The sequence below is a fragment of the Anneissia japonica genome, unplaced genomic scaffold, assembly GCF_011630105.1.
Source record: "Anneissia japonica isolate Jap-2015-1 unplaced genomic scaffold, ASM1163010v1 scaffold287874_len187830_cov192, whole genome shotgun sequence".
In the NCBI taxonomy this organism is placed as follows: domain Eukaryota; kingdom Metazoa; phylum Echinodermata; class Crinoidea; order Comatulida; family Comatulidae; genus Anneissia; species Anneissia japonica.
Genome location: NW_022727533.1, coordinates 155,470 through 171,482, shown reverse-complemented (window position 1 = coordinate 171,482; position 16,013 = coordinate 155,470). Strand labels below are relative to the sequence as shown.

Genomic DNA, 16,013 nt, shown 5'->3' with positions numbered 1-16,013 from the left:
TGATACTCATCATAAAAAATTATCCTTTTAGTCATAATCCGTATGCCCGCTTATATATTTCGTGCAAACCAACATTCATAAAAACAATGATTTGTTATCTACTGATTAGCTTGTTCGAACCATGAAAAACAAATAAGATAAACTTAAAAGAGTCATTAATTTAGTTTTTTTTTGCATGTACAGTACTTTTAAAATCAATCAAAAGGTTTTTGCTTTTCTCCCCTTTTTGAATTTCACTTTTGTGTAAGTAATATTGCGACTATAGTCACTATTGTGAGTGGAAATAATACCGTTTAATTTACGATCAAACAAGACTAGGGAGATAGGGAGCACACAAAACATTAGTCAGCATTTTGATTTCACAAACATAAAAGTAATTTACTTAATTTATCATTATCAGTGGAGGGACAGGGAGGGACTTGCACAATTTGAGAAAATTTATCACCTGAGCCCACCATGTTTGGGCTGAGGAAAGAAAATGTATGATTGTGACACATAGATTGCCGGAAATGGCACTCTCAGACCTAAATTCTAATTCTAATTTTCCTTTGTTTTTTTCCCATTTTTATTTTTTTTAAATATAATTTAGAAAAATTTAGGGTTGGCTCGTCCCCACTTGAATCCGCCACCGATTATTATGACGTAATTGCGATATTGCGTCAACGTAACACTGGAGTTTGTAAACCTTTGGTATCCCTAAATCGAAATAAAATGTCCGTGTCAAAGGCTATATAATTATTGTTTAATATATAAGATTCAATTGACTAACTATAATTTTTTGAAAGTAGGAAAAACAGTAATCCTATGTATGTAGGTAATATTAAACACTAGTAGTATATACGTACGGGTCATAATAATATACAAAAGAAATAAATTTATAGTAGAAATTGTGCACTTTTGAGTTTGTAAAAACATTGGCCTAATAAGTATACACGGTTCCAGTTTTAACAACGGACAGTACATTGTTTTCACAATAGTTCTTGGCCTCTAATAACCGCTGCACCCATCAAATCGCTAGTGTTTCTGAGATAGTTACGAAATGTATAAACAATTGCGTTTTCACTCGGTTTTGGTCTGGAAAATACGTACCGCAAAAGTGAACAGACAAAATTCGTGAGTCATGCGTAATTGTTGTTCTTTTCATACGTTTTTAAAAGTGGGGTTTTAATTATAGAAAATTGGTAAAAAGTGGGGGTGAGGGACAATCGATATGATGTCTCCCCACCCCCCCTACTTTGAAAAGTGGGGGACGTGTCCCCCTGTCCCCCACCGATCGACACCCATGTTTATTACACACTGGTTTCCCTCTTTTCACAGATGTTCAAACCACCGGGGCTGAGGTATTAAACATGATAAATAAACTGAAAACTGTAAATCTCCAGGACCCGATGGTATAACCACAACAATGCTTAAAATTGCTGCACCGTACATAGCTGAACCATTAAGTTGTTTAATCCATCTCTCAGCACCGGTGTGAAAATACCGTACTCGCGCGAATAAGCGCCCCGTTTGAATAAGCGCCCCTCTCGAATAGCCGTGAAAATTTCCTTAAGCGCCCACTTCTAATAATTTCATAAGATTTTCTTTTTAGCAAGTCAATAATCCAATCAATCCTGGGACTGTGGTTGTTGGCATGATTTGAGCTGCAGAGTGGAAACACATTCTTCTTAGTTCAATATCAAAATGAGGATATTTGCCTTGGACTGATGGGAGCTCCGAACCCTGGACAGACAGTATATTTCCAACTTTACTCTTTTTACATATGTCTATGCCTAGTCCTACTCCTCTTTTTCTTTTTCCGACCTTTAGCACATTCTCATCTAAGTTTTCAATAAAAAATACAATGGTCCTGCCATCCTGCTAATCTCAATCGGCCGATGTCCAACAAGCTAACCACTACCCACCAACACTAATTTCATCTGCTATTTTGCTATTATGATATTCACGCATTCTTGTCATGAGTAATGTTCTCTGGATGATTAGGATATCTTTTCCGCCTAAGCACCATTCGTAATGTCCTTAAATAATCTTTTTTCATTCAAAATGTGCCTCTTAAATTTAATAATTTCCCATAAGAACCCCTCAATTTTGATCTATTTCCATAAGCGCCCCCTCAATTTCCACTCTGTTTTCATAAGCGCCCCGCTCGAATAAGCGCCCCGTTTGAATAAACGCCCCTGAGAAAGTGCAAAAAATATTTTAAGCGCCCGGGCGCTTATTTGCGCGAGTACGGTAGCCAACGTTACCCCTATTTTTAAGTATGGTGGCTGTTGTAATTTCTAAATTATAGACCCATTTCTTTATGTTCTTCTGTTAGTAAATTATTTGAGAAAATTGTCGCTAATAATTTATTAGTCTCCTATTTTCTCTTTTCATTAATGATTTACATTACGAATTTAACAATAATTATGATTTTGATGGTTGCGGATTAGGAATGACTAAACTCATACACATTTTATTTGCAGAATAATGGCAGAATCACAATTAAAATTACAAAAATTAATTAATGAGTTAGATAAATATTTTATGAAATTTGGAGTTAATGTTAATTGAAGAAATCTAAGATAATTGTGTTTAGAAACGGGGGAATTCTCAGATCATATGAAAGATGGACATACCGAGGTAATTTAATTGAAGTCGTTCCATATTTTAAATATTTAGGTATTGTTTTTTCATCTCGTGGTATTTGGTCTATGGCACAAAAAACTCTGGCTGAACAAGCGTCGAAATCTATGTATGCAATTATGGCAAATACAAAGTCTATGGGTAATTTACCAATTAACATTTACTTTAAAATTTTTGACATTAAAATAAAATCAATTCTAGACTATGGGAGTGAGGTCTGGGGCTACATAATGGGGGTGGGTGATGAAACGGCTTTCATTTATAATTTTAACAAACGATGCCAAGACATAGATGAACAAAATTGGTTTAGCAGTATAAATAATTCAAATAAATTGAAACAATATGTTAAATTCAAGTGTACTTTTGGAATTGAAGCTTATCTCTCAATGAATATAAAACCGTATTTTAAACTGTTAATGACATCTTTTCGTATATCAAATCATAACCTTGAAATTGAAAAGGGGCGTAAAAACAATGTTAATTATAAAAATAGACTTTGTATTTGCCAAGATGGTAGTATCGAAGACGAGATTCATTTTCTTTTGTTTTGCAAGTTATATACTGATTTAAGAAAAACATATCTCCCATCATATTATATTAATTTTCCAACAAATGAAAAATTTTATCAAATTATGTCATCAAAAAACAGTAAGAAAAGTATGTTTATTTATTTATCATGCATTTAAGAGAAAGGAAAACAAAGAAACACGGGTGTATTAATGAAATTTATTTAAAGTACGGTATTGTCACAGCACGCTTATTTAATTTGTAATAATTTTGTTTAACAAGGGGCCGGAGGCCTGGAGTTTGATGAATAAATTCCCTGTATGGGGAGCATGAACTATTAGTCTTCTCAAAGACAATATACTTATTTCGGAAAAACAACATGGCTTCCTGTATATAGTAGGTCTTGTACCACATTACTCACCGATGTAATTACTGACTGGTCTAGAACTCTCGATGAACGTTCGCCGCCCCATATCGATGTTATCTTTTTGGATTGGCGAAAAGCCTTTGATAAAGTCAGTTACTCAATTCTCCTTAAAAAAAAACTGCATAATGTTGGTGTCTGTGATTCAATGCTTGATTGGTTTAGGTCATATCTCACTTGTAGAACGCAAAGGGTTAAATTCAGGGATTTTTCCTGATCCTCTGAGGATATATTGGTTAAATCTGGGGTTCCGCAGTTCTCCGTGATCGGGCCAATCCCCTTTGTTTCTGACCTTCCCTCCTGTGTCGACAGTGGCGTAGCTAGAGGTTTTGGCGCCCCTGGGAAAGAGTAGAAAATTGCGCCCCCTCCCCAAATATAGTTATAATATTTTGAAATTAATTGATATTGGTTGTACAGACTTTAAGCATAGGCCTACTGTACGTCCACCGGGACGTCCATATAATGCACAGTCTAAATAATATTATTTTAACTGCAATAACTATTATTATTCTAGCTCTCGTATGTTCTTTCTTACCAGGGATGGGGGCCAGGATTTGCCAGAGTAGGGGTCCAATGTTCAGGGGGATGCCCCGACAAGGTGGAAGATTTCCTTGAAATGAGCAATGTGGGCATGATCGAGCGTCGCTTAAAATCTTCCGAAAGTGGCCTAAAGGGAGGGCGGGCCCCAAAGCCCCCGAAAATCTTCGACAATTTATGGGTTTAAAATGCTTATTTAATCGATTTTAAAGTCTACTAATATTTACAATATACATATAATTTTTTTTCCCCAACGAATTAAGGTTTTTCTTCCCAAGGAAGGGGGGGGGGGGGCCCAACTGGCGCCATCCCTGTGTCTTACTATTGAAACTGCATTACAATGTTCGGAACTTTGTATACAACTTTACCATTATTCTAATTTATAAGGCTGTTGTATTTATCGCATACATCTCAGTATTCTTATTCTTTAAATTTATCTTATAATAGAGTCTTGTAAGTTGCTAAATTTTTAATATTGTTTAAACTTGCAACTGAATTTTGTGTGCTTTTGTCAACAAATAAGTTAATAACATGATCAAAGTTAGCAATGTTGTCTGCTTCATCACGCTCAATACTAAGTAGTGCCAAAGCAGATAGTCTCGCTTTTCCCATCGTTGCTCTGAGATATGGCAGGGTGAGCTTTAGTCATGTAGTCATTACAGAATAGGATAAAAAACAAGAGAAAACGGTCGGAATGGACTGAAAAGAAATCACAATCTATGAATTTGCCTATAAAAATAACTACATTCGGATTCTTATTAAAATATTCATGCCTGACGAAATACATCAATTTCGTCATGAATGCTTTTAAATATATACGGTATTTGTTAATAGTAGGCACTGGGATCATCTTAAGTTACACAACAATTTTATTTCGCAAACTGACTGTTTTCATAATGCTGTCTTTAATATTTTTGTCAGACTTTTCTGGAACCTTCCTGTGGATCTTGTTGACAAATTACTTACCAATTTTACTCTTTTTAAAAACGGCATCAAGAAACGTTTTATCGATCAATCTTGAAGTTTATTTGTTGTTTATATCTTTTAATATTATCAATTCTATATATTTTTAAAACAATTTTAATTATTTTAAATCACTTATTAAAAAACGGCAATAAGAATCTTGAAATCTATTTTAAATATTTCAAAACAATTTTTATATATTTTAAATTGCTTTTGAATTTTCTTTTTGCCATCTATGTGATTTCTTACTGTAAATGTTAATTGAATTTTATATATTTGAATATGCTATCTTCTTTGTTGTAGTTTTTCAGTGTGGAGAGCCACTTTGACTGTTATTTTTTTTATAACATTTTGGCAATCCTGCCTTGCTGAGCTGAATTACTACCTGGAAGCCTATGTTTTTACAGTAAAATTTGTCCATACGATGCTACGTGACTGACCATATATTGTGTATTTTGTATTCGAAATACAGCCACACTGCAGTGTGACTGACACGCGATTGTTTGGTTGGATATACCTAGTGATAATAGCATAATCGGGTTATATGATAATGCTTTGTATGATTCAATAGTTGATTATCTTATTAAATCATCAGGTATTTGTTTTGCTAAGCATAAATCCAAGTATTGTAGTAATAATCCAATCCCGGGAGGAACGATAGAGTATTGGAGTATCATGCTATGGCGGGAGGGGCATTTCTCCTTTGGTAAGGCTAAATCTGGTCCTCTTTTTCGATGCAATGAATATTTATCGTTCTTAGGTTTAAATAACCGTTTTGATAATGCAAAATTGCTAGTGAACAGATCAAAGCTGACACTATAGCTTCTGCCTTGCATGGCAAAGAGTTTATTCTGGGACTCCTTCATGAAAGTCAGTAAAACTATTAAATGTGATAAAATAGATGATGCTACAGTTGAAGCCAATGTCTGTAATAAACGTGATGCTCACTGTCATAGTAATGATGCGTACATGGTTACTCCGCTTATGATCAATAAGCTTATTGATAAATTTCCATTTGGAAAAGCTGCCAGGTTACTGTTTTACTGATGAGCATTTTATAGATGATCCATGGATGTGTACCTGATCTGGATTGGATACTGTCTAACACTCCAGAATCAAACGGACAGGTTGATGTGTTTACTACAGCTTGTTAGTCATGTTTGTTTCCAATATCTTTAAGATGACCTATAACAGCTTCATTGAATTTCTTTATTTATTAAATTTGAGTAATGCACTCTGGGAGTGAGTTCCAATCAATAATAGTGCGTTGGAAGTAAGGAAATGTATTCCAGTTTTTGTTGGTAGATAGCATTACATATGCGTTGGAGTGGTGATAGTGTTATTGGCGCCGGACAGGCTGAAGGAGGTTTCCAATTGAATAAAATATTCAATTTATATAAATGAGAAATAACAACGGGCCAAGCATCGTGCCCTGGGGGACGCCCAAAACCACATTGCCCAGGCCGAATGCTCACCACCAATTACGACCCTCTGAGATCCGTGCTTGAGAAAATTGGATATCCACCTGAGTGTTTGGCCTTTAATGCCTAAACGGTTAAGTTTAAGTAGGAGTCGATTGTGTGGGACGCTGTTGAAAGCTTTGGAAAAATCCATTATGGTCATAGTAATTTGAGATTTCTTACAAAGATATTTCGAGAGGTCATGGATGGTAAGGATTAATTTATTCTCACAAAGTGTTAATTCTAAAACCATGCTGTCTGTCGGTCAATATAGAGTATTTATGAAAATGAGATATTGTAATATTTGGAAAATAATTGACAAAGCCGGGGCTATCTCTTTAGCTGCAGGCTTAATGATCCTAGCGGGGATATTATCTCGCCCAGCTGCTTTATTTGGATCCAGATCGTGCAACAGTTTAGTGACGCATTCAATTGAAATTTTAATTTTAGGTATGGTGGGAGTATTAAGCCCGGCCAAACAAGGAAGTTGGGGATTTTCTTTAGTGAACACGGACCTAAAATGCTCGTTTAAAATTTCAGCTTTAACCCTGTTGTCGGACTCCAATTTAGCATCTTTTTTTATCAAGATGGGTTTACCTACAGTGTCAACCTTTATTTATTTATTTTTTTGGCGAGTCAGAAACCATATCATTGACATATCTATTATAAGCAGATCTTGATTTTTTTAAAACAGTTTTACGTGCCTTGCGAAAATTCTCATAACTCGCTTCATCTCTGTGTTTGGTAGAATAATGATGGTCTGACCAAGGTTGTACTTTCACCAATTGTCATGTACACTGGTGATGTGACTGATAAAAGCAAATATAGGCCCATAGCTCTTGCTAGTATTAGTTTGAAATTTATAGAGTCAATTCTTATTGATTTCTGTGGGGATTCACTTAAAACTGACGATTGTCAATTTGCTTTTAAACCTGGCCATTCAACAGTGATCTCTGTATTGTTGTTTTAAAGCAAGTTGTAGAGTACTATCAAAATCATGGTAGCTCCGTTTATTGCTGTTTCCTTGATGCATCTAAAACATTTCAAGGGACTATGTTTATGGTCCTGATTAATAGAAGTGTTTTAATCAAAACAGTTAAGGTTCTTTGAAATTGGTATGGCAATCAATAATTTTTTGTTAGGTGAGGAAATAGTATTTTCTGCTATTTTCAGTCATCAATGGTGTGCGTTAGGGAGGTGTTATGTCGCCACTATTATACAACTTATATATTGATAATATTAATCTGCAAATTAGAATGACTAATAATGGTTGTTATATTAATGATGTTATGATTAATTATCTTAGTTATGCTGATGACATGGTCCTAATAGATCAACTGTTATTAGACTTCAGAGTCTTATAAATGTTTGTGAGGTATTTGCAATTGATCGAGATATATTGTAAACTCTGAAAAATCTAAGTGTGTGTGTTTATGTCCACGAACACAATTTTTTTTGTTTAGTATTATATTAAATGGTTCTAATATAAAATTTGTTGAGTCAATAACGTAGGTCAAATTTAGTGAGGCTACTTTGAATAAATTATATTTATAAATTATATTTATGTTTTAATAATGCTTTACGTAAATTATTGGAGTTACCAATTAACAAAAGCGCGAAGTATGATGTTTTTTGACTAATAACGTTTTTTTTTATGAATATTGGAAAAACTCTATACACAGTTTTGTAAGTAGACTTTGTGCTAGCTCTAACGGTATAATCAAAATTATTGTTGACTCTGCTCTTTGTCACTCACAACTTCATCAGAGATGGTGTAAACTAATTTGTAATTTGTAAATATTGTCTGTTTTGAGAAATATGCAGTTGTATACATTTATCACTTGCCTAATATGTGCTTTTTTGTTATATGAATATTCATATCTGAACTAAAGAAATTAATGAATATATATGTATATATATATATAAATGTGTGTATATAATATGTATATATATATATATATATATGTATAAGTATATATACATGGCACGAAGATGGTAGTTCTAAACAAGCTATTATAATGAAATTGCCAAATTGTACTGCACAGATTTGCAAATTCTAGAAGCCATAATTATATAATGTTCATGTTTTAATTGATAATTAAAGTGTTTGGTATTATCAAGAAATGAGACGCAACGTTGGTGAGATCATCTGTATAATCGCTAAAATAACTCAACAGGGCCGTCGGGTCGCACCGGCTTCGGCCGCACACCTTTTTTCAATTCTATTACTTTTTTTTAAAAATAAATATTGATTTATACCTTTGAATTATGTAAATTCATTAATAATTGTTTTCTTTGTAATGTTTTATGCCTACAGTATTAAAAAAAAAAGAAACATCATTAGCTTGTTTTGTATTCCATGTACATTTCAACATTTTTGACAATCCTGAATTTTAGTAAATAAGATTGGTTTTAACAATTTTTAGAGATATATATTAATGTAAACCCCTAAAAATGTTGGGGTTTGAGTCGGCCAATATTGTCATCACCACACAAAGGTATACGGGTCAAGCCGGCCCTGATTTACTTGCAATTAAAATTTAAACCCCAAAGTGATGGACATTCATATTTTGAAATATACATGTGCTGTGCTATTTCTCTGCAGGGGAACTATTTTTAATCCTTGGTAAAGCTTGGATGGATATGGTATTTATACTAGTCCACTTTCACTAATTTTAAACATTGTATGTGCCCCTGTATTGCGTTGGAACAGAGGTAGCTGCTTTACAGTTTGCCAGCTGCTATTTTGCCATATTTTCTAAATTTTTTCACATCAGGCCCTCCATGGTAGGGCTGAGGTAGGTACGAATTCTATAATCTGCCCCTTGAGCGTGAGGAGTTGCAATTGCCAGCTGCTATTATCGGGCATCAGAAAATTATACTTTTAGACCCAAATCTTAGGGATTGGCAATCACAATAACGCTGATTGGATTTGAAAAACAATATTCCTACGACCCCATCGTGGCGTCGGACGAGGTGTGTGTGTGTGTGTGTTGAGGGAGGGGAGGGGGTTGGATCCAACAAAATCATCAATTCCAATGCGATGCAAAGCAATGATAACTAAATTAAATATGCTGTTGGGTATACGCTACAACCAGAACCACCACATTTTTGTCCGGTTTTTTTCAGTCCAAAGATCTCAGTCTGAGGATCGCTTTGCTCTTGGGAAGTATTACTATTAAAGACTAAATACAGAAACCAAAAGAAAATACCAAATAGAAACTGCTGATTGCTTTTGTTCCTGCACTCTGGTCGGGGCCCCTTTTCCTTTATTCCGATCCAGGTTGAAATCACTTCAGTCTGCATTAGTATCTCCAAAACTTAAATCTTGTCACACCTATGTCAACATCATTGCTATCGTAATTATAATGGTCGTCTTTATCGTCCTCGACACCATCATCATCGCCATCGCCAACATCACCACCATTATCACCGAGATGCAATAGACCTTTCCGGAGTGTCAATCAAACTTCACAACTGACTAATCAGAACAACGCTAGGAATACGCACGCGTCTTACAAACACACGTGTTGTCTGAAAATCATGAAGTCTTGTCAAGCTTGCCATCACATTTAACAAAGGGCTCTTCAAGTGGCACTGAACTGTCAAAGTTATCTACTAAAGGACCCTCTCTACCACCAATTAAAGGACCAGTTTTTCGTCCCAGAGTTTCTGCAGCATCGTTACCTAAGGGACCATTGTTGCCTTCAGGCTATAATGATGAGGTAGAAGAAGAGGATGAAGATGAGGAGGAAGAAAGAAAACCAATGTTGTACACAAAAAAGACTAAGGTGACAGAAGAAGCTACAGACGAAGATATTAGTGACTGGGTTCCACCCAAAGGTAACCAGAAGTTTATTCATCATCATCATCACCATCGGTGTCGGTATCGTCATCATCATCATTAACATCATTATCATCATCAACATCGTGGTCTCCATTCTGTTACATCTTTTTCTCCTCTATAGACCTTTCCATTGTGTCAATCAAACTTATCAGCTGACCAATCAAAACAGCGCTAGGGATACGCGCGCATCTCACAAACACACGTGTTGTCCCACAAACCCACGTGTTCGCGTATGTTTTAACACTGCCGTCTTGTGGGGCCTTAGCAACAAAATCCAAGGGGCGGAGCTTAGCGGAAAGGTCCATTATCACCGTTATAGTTATCATCCTCTCATCATAATCATCCTCTCATTATCATCATCATCATCATTATTATCATTATCATCATCAGGCCAAAAAAATTGTTTCCTCTCCTCCACCCGCACCTAACTCGCTGAAAAAATAGCGCGGAAAAAAAAAGTTTCTCCTTTAGATTTTTGCTTTACAAATAAAAAAAATGTGAGTGAATTTATCTTTATTTTTTGCCAGATGCCCTACAAATTAGTCTGAAGTCATTGTCTGATGTAAGATATTGCCATTCTAGGTTATTTTTTGTGGGTTATTTTTTTATTCCATCTGATGAGTACTATAAAAAAAACCAAAAAACTTTTTCCACCCGCCCCTATTTATCATTTTTTTTTTAAATAGAAGGGAAAACAATTTATTTTGCGTCCCTCCATCATTTATCAAAAAAACCTGGATCGTTCTTCAATCTTAGTGCTCTATTAGGTATGCCTATGCCTTTATCACCTGGTGAATCTGCCCAGAGTACATAAGACATATGAAATAAGATCACTTTATTAATCATGATTTTAAAATATAATCTCATGAAAATTGTTTTTCTTGGCAGGACAAAAATATAAAAAATTAATTTAAAACTTGACCACAAGCAAAAAATACATGAAGAATATACAATATAACAACTAAAGAAAGATGATGACAAAACTGTACCACTTGCAAAAACCCTTACTTAACTTTGCCCAATTAAATTTATGTATTCTTATTATTGTAATTATTATTTTATTATTCATAAGTATTCAATCATTAAAAAGTCATCCACCCCCTTACTATAATGGCTAGAAAACTTGCAAAATGCTTCAGACGGCTACGCTCAATAATCAAATCTATATGATAACTCATTTATTTTTCCCAACCATGATTTGGTTACGCAAAATGATGCGTTTATTAGGGCTAACCACTGGACGATAACATCAGCAGTCTGTTACGATACACTTTAGAGCTGATGAGACCAAAGATCTATATAAAAACGACAATAACAAATACTATAGTTAGTAAATAGAGATGTGAGAGTAAAGATAATTTTCAAACATAGAACGCTTCAGATGCATCATGGAGGTATAAAAAAGTGCATCAAGTACGTTTTAAGCTCATTTCAAAAATGGTTGAGATCTATCAGACATAGTGCCCAATATAAAAATAGGATGTATTCCTAAATGAATGTATTGATTGAATATTATCGACGCTGTCGAATGAAATGAAACCAGTAAATAAATAAATAATAGGCCTAAAGCTATCTTTGTGAATGGGGTAACAGTCGTTTATGCCCAGTCGTAAGATTTAAGTGATTGACACTTAATGTAATGTATTACGATAATCGAATTTTTTTGTTAGCGGCGTTTGGTTTTTGTAAACGTATCGCCTTCTTCCTCATTCGTTGTCTGAGGTGGTAATATTTTTAAATGTGTCAGGTAGGCGGGTCCTTTTTTACTACGGGGACCCAATTTCTTTTTCGCGGACCCACTAAATGGTCCGCGAACACCAGGTTTGGAGTCACTGATTTTTAAGATATAGAAATATGCAATGAATGTCATATTTGTTTATTACATCAACCCACCTGTGTGATCAAGGTTCCACTGGATGCTCCGATTATCACATTTAATTTTTCTTTCAAAGTATTTACTGCTTTGCTGTAGCAGCCCTAAATAGATACAAAATATTATTTTTACGGAATCCTAATCATTAGCTTGCGGAAATTATTGCTGTGTGGAAGCCTGTGGCAGAGCGGTTATTTAATGCTTTGGACGTGAAGTCATGGTTCGAGATCGACGCTTGTCACATTGCTTGTGTCGAGAATTCCTTGTCTTAGGGCAAGAACATTTAACTACACTGTTCTCATTTCGCACGGTGGTACCTAGTAGATGTGGATTCTTTGGATTAAAGTAGGCACGCATACCTTTAAAAAGCGGAGGAGATTGCACGTTGTGTATGATTGATTCTGTATCAAAAATCCCTAGGGAGAAAGCGCATTTATCAGCTATTCTGGGTAGGCATATGTGAGCTATATAAATCCTATTAAATAATTGAATAAATATATTACGCCCCATTACCTAATCATCGAGCCTCCACTTCATCTTCGCACCCCTTTCCCACCATCAGCCCCTATTTTAAGATTCCTAGATACGCCACTGTGAAGGAAGTGACAAAATTAGTAGGCCTACGCTCGAATGAGTGTTTGAAGTTCAGTAAATTATAAGCAGGCTTAAACAGTAAGATTAGGTACCATTCGCAAGCCACCTTATAACTGACGCTGTGCGTCTCAATCTGTGGGTCTTTCCTATAATTCCACCTTATGTCTATTCTCACGTTTGAGAATTTAGTTTATAGTCCTACACGTTTGAAGTCATTAGGCGGTCGGCTTTCCACACCAGAGCCACCCTATATTTCAATTTTGTTTTGCTCTTCTGTGGCATTGCACTCAATCTTTATGTAATTTATTTTGGTGTTTTTTGTTTGTTTTTTTTTTTTGCTTACCGAAATGAATTTTTTAAAATAGTCCTAACATTACTGACCACTTATATGTGCCTTTGCTTATTTCATACAAGCACAGGTAATTTAGTTTCACTTATTAGGATCTGTCCAACTTACCTCAGCGTTTGTTTTTTTAAGTTTAATATCAATAGGTAAACCTGAGCAGTCGTTTTCATTCTTTTTACAGCAACTATTAGGTACATGGCCTTGGTGTGCCTTACCCCATGGGGTTATTTTCCAGTCAGCACTACTGTTAACTCCACAACACTGAAACTAGAAATACGAAATATATGTATTATCAATTAACAGCACTGAACAGGTCTTCATCCAAGTAAAGACTACTTTTGGAACCGAGGTTTTCCTGGTTTCTAGCAGATTTGGTCTCTAATTAGATAAAGCATAGGTGTATATTTAGGACTTCAGAAATGTGGTCTTCACTTGGTGGTTTGTAATTGGAGGGAGACTTGTATTTGATGTTTGATAATAGCAAAGATTAGTAGCAGAAGATAGAGCAGCTTCCCAAAATAGTAGAACATCCAGTCGAAATGCATTGTGGGTACACGGAGAAATATTTTACTGCATCCTTGCGGCGGCGCTATATAGTAATAATAAAGGCACAGCTCTGGTTCGTTTGTTTCCTGTGGTTTCTCCACTTAGTAAAATGTTCAAAACGCAGGAGGGCGGATGTTCCATCGATTTTAATGCAAATACGCGGAACAGCTCATTCTTCTGCTATTTAAGTTCTTTGATAACAGATAATCGTTGTGCACTTTAAGAAACAATCAAACAATAATTATTGTGATTAATAACAATAGGCATAAAAATGGCTTAATAATTATGATAAAATATATATTCATTAAAAAACTAAATATTCATCATAACTCACGTTTTCTTGGATTATGTCAATAGTGTATTGAACAGTAGCATTTTCTGGATGATAATAACTTAAAAACCTTCTCATATCACTAACGATTCTGTCATTCACCTTAAAATAAATTAGTTTAAAACAAGAATTCAGAAGTTAGTTTCATTTAATTTCTTTAAGCACGAGCTCAAAGGATATGCCAAACAGTCAACTTTATCACTATCCGATGTGGTATATCCGCAGGGGACAGGGCACTGAATGGACCAATACACCGGGAAACCCTGTACTTTTCTCGAAGAATGTACTGGGTTCTTTAAAGTGCACACGAGACAAATGCGTACACTCGGCCTACGGTTTAAAGTCCTTATCCGAGAAGACTTGTTCCACCACTGGAACCATTGGTGAGCAAGCCGTTTGAACCAGAACCGCTATTATAGCTGAAGGTTACCGTGCCACTGACTTTTAATCAAATAAATAATCAATTTAGATATAACTTCACTGACATGATTTTTTGGATGATAACAATCAAATAACAATAATAGAATAATATTACAGGGGCGGAAATAGGTTCACATTTAGGGAGGGGGCGGGTGGTGGGTGGGGTCAGAATTATTATCATAAAAACACCAAAAAAGGGGTCCGGTGGTCCTCCCCTGGAAATATTTTTCAAAAGTCAAGGTTTTCCCCCTCTTGAAAACGGTCAGGTAAACTTTCTTATTCTTATTACAGTGAATAGGCCTATTTATGTGTGTGTGTGTATACGTACATTAAAAAAAATTGAGTTGCTTTAAACGGATTCTTTTTTTCCATGAATGGGTTACCACCAATGAAGAAGGGGGGGGGGGAATCCGGGGTCCTCACAGGGAAAAGTTTGATCACTAGATGGCAGGAAATGAGCTTTCCCGACTTCTGAGGTGTCTTTTAATGACTTTTAAGTTCTTTAAATTTTAAGGTTTTCCTGCGCTTGAAAACTGTAAATAATAGCCCTACGGGAAAAGTTTAGTTCTTAGATGGCGATAAATGAGTTTTCCCGACTTCTGAAGTGTCTTTTATTAAAAATTCAAGGTTTTCCCTTTTTGTAAACGGTTAGGTAATTTTTTATCATTCTTATTACAGTAAATAGGCCTATGTATTTACCGGTACACAGAGATTTTTCCCCAAGGGGGGGGGGTTCAGGACACCCTGACCCCCTCAAATCCGCCAATGAATATTATATATCTGTCTTAAAGGTGTTCATGGCGACTATACATAATAAAATAATTAAAATTTCGGTAAAGCACGTATAAGAATGGTTTTTGAGATAAAACCACTGGTTGATAATTGTTTCGATGTTTCGGTGAAACAACAGAATGAGCAAAGATTACTTACAATGTGTGAAGCATTGGTGTAACACCTATACCCTCGATCTATCACCCAGACAAAAAAGGACTTTTATAATGTGCCTGAAATCGATTGCAGGGCATATCATATTATTGAGTGCATAAAAATTCCACCCTCATTGGCGCGGATCCAATGGGGTGGGGGCACTTGTCCACCTCCCAGTCTTCAGAAGTTGAAAAAAAAAAATAAAACGGATTACTGATTGGCAAGAGTGCTATAGTTTTGCTGTCCAGACAACAAAAACGCTTCTTATTAGAAACTACTGTAGGTGATACTTTTGTACCTAATACTAATAGAAACACTGGCAGACCACTGATCTCTACTTTAATAGCTATTTTATAACAGAGATCAGTGGGCGGAAAAGAAGTGTCTTTGTCAGGCATATTACAATCGATTTTTTCCTAACCCCCACGCGCAAAAAAACCCACGCGTACTATTAATTCGGTGCAATTATCCGGTACCCTGTTCACCATACAAATTGCGGATAGCCAATAGTTCAAAATTATAATAAGAAAGAGAAAAACAGAAAATTATATTCAATTTTAAGTCTGAGAGAGCAATTTTCGGCCATCTAGCCCCCCCCCCCCCGGGTCCCCCG

The 16,013-nt window shown here is 35.5% G+C and overlaps 1 protein-coding gene across 1 annotated transcript in view; it reads right to left on the bottom strand.

The window, feature by feature from the left end:
* Positions 1–10,963: 10,963 nt before the first annotated feature.
* The window catches only part of LOC117113768 (tetraspanin-36-like), a 63,336-nt gene continuing 58,286 nt past the window's right edge, over positions 10,964–16,013 (bottom strand). The window contains exons 4-7 of the mRNA XM_033257202.1: positions 14,057–14,155; positions 13,288–13,443; positions 12,257–12,340; positions 10,964–11,658 (exon numbers count right to left, since the gene is read on the bottom strand). Of these exons, the coding sequence (XP_033113093.1) occupies positions 11,593–11,658; positions 12,257–12,340; positions 13,288–13,443; positions 14,057–14,155 (405 nt within the window). The 3' untranslated portion in view covers positions 10,964–11,592. The remainder of the gene's footprint in view (positions 11,659–12,256; positions 12,341–13,287; positions 13,444–14,056; positions 14,156–16,013) is intronic.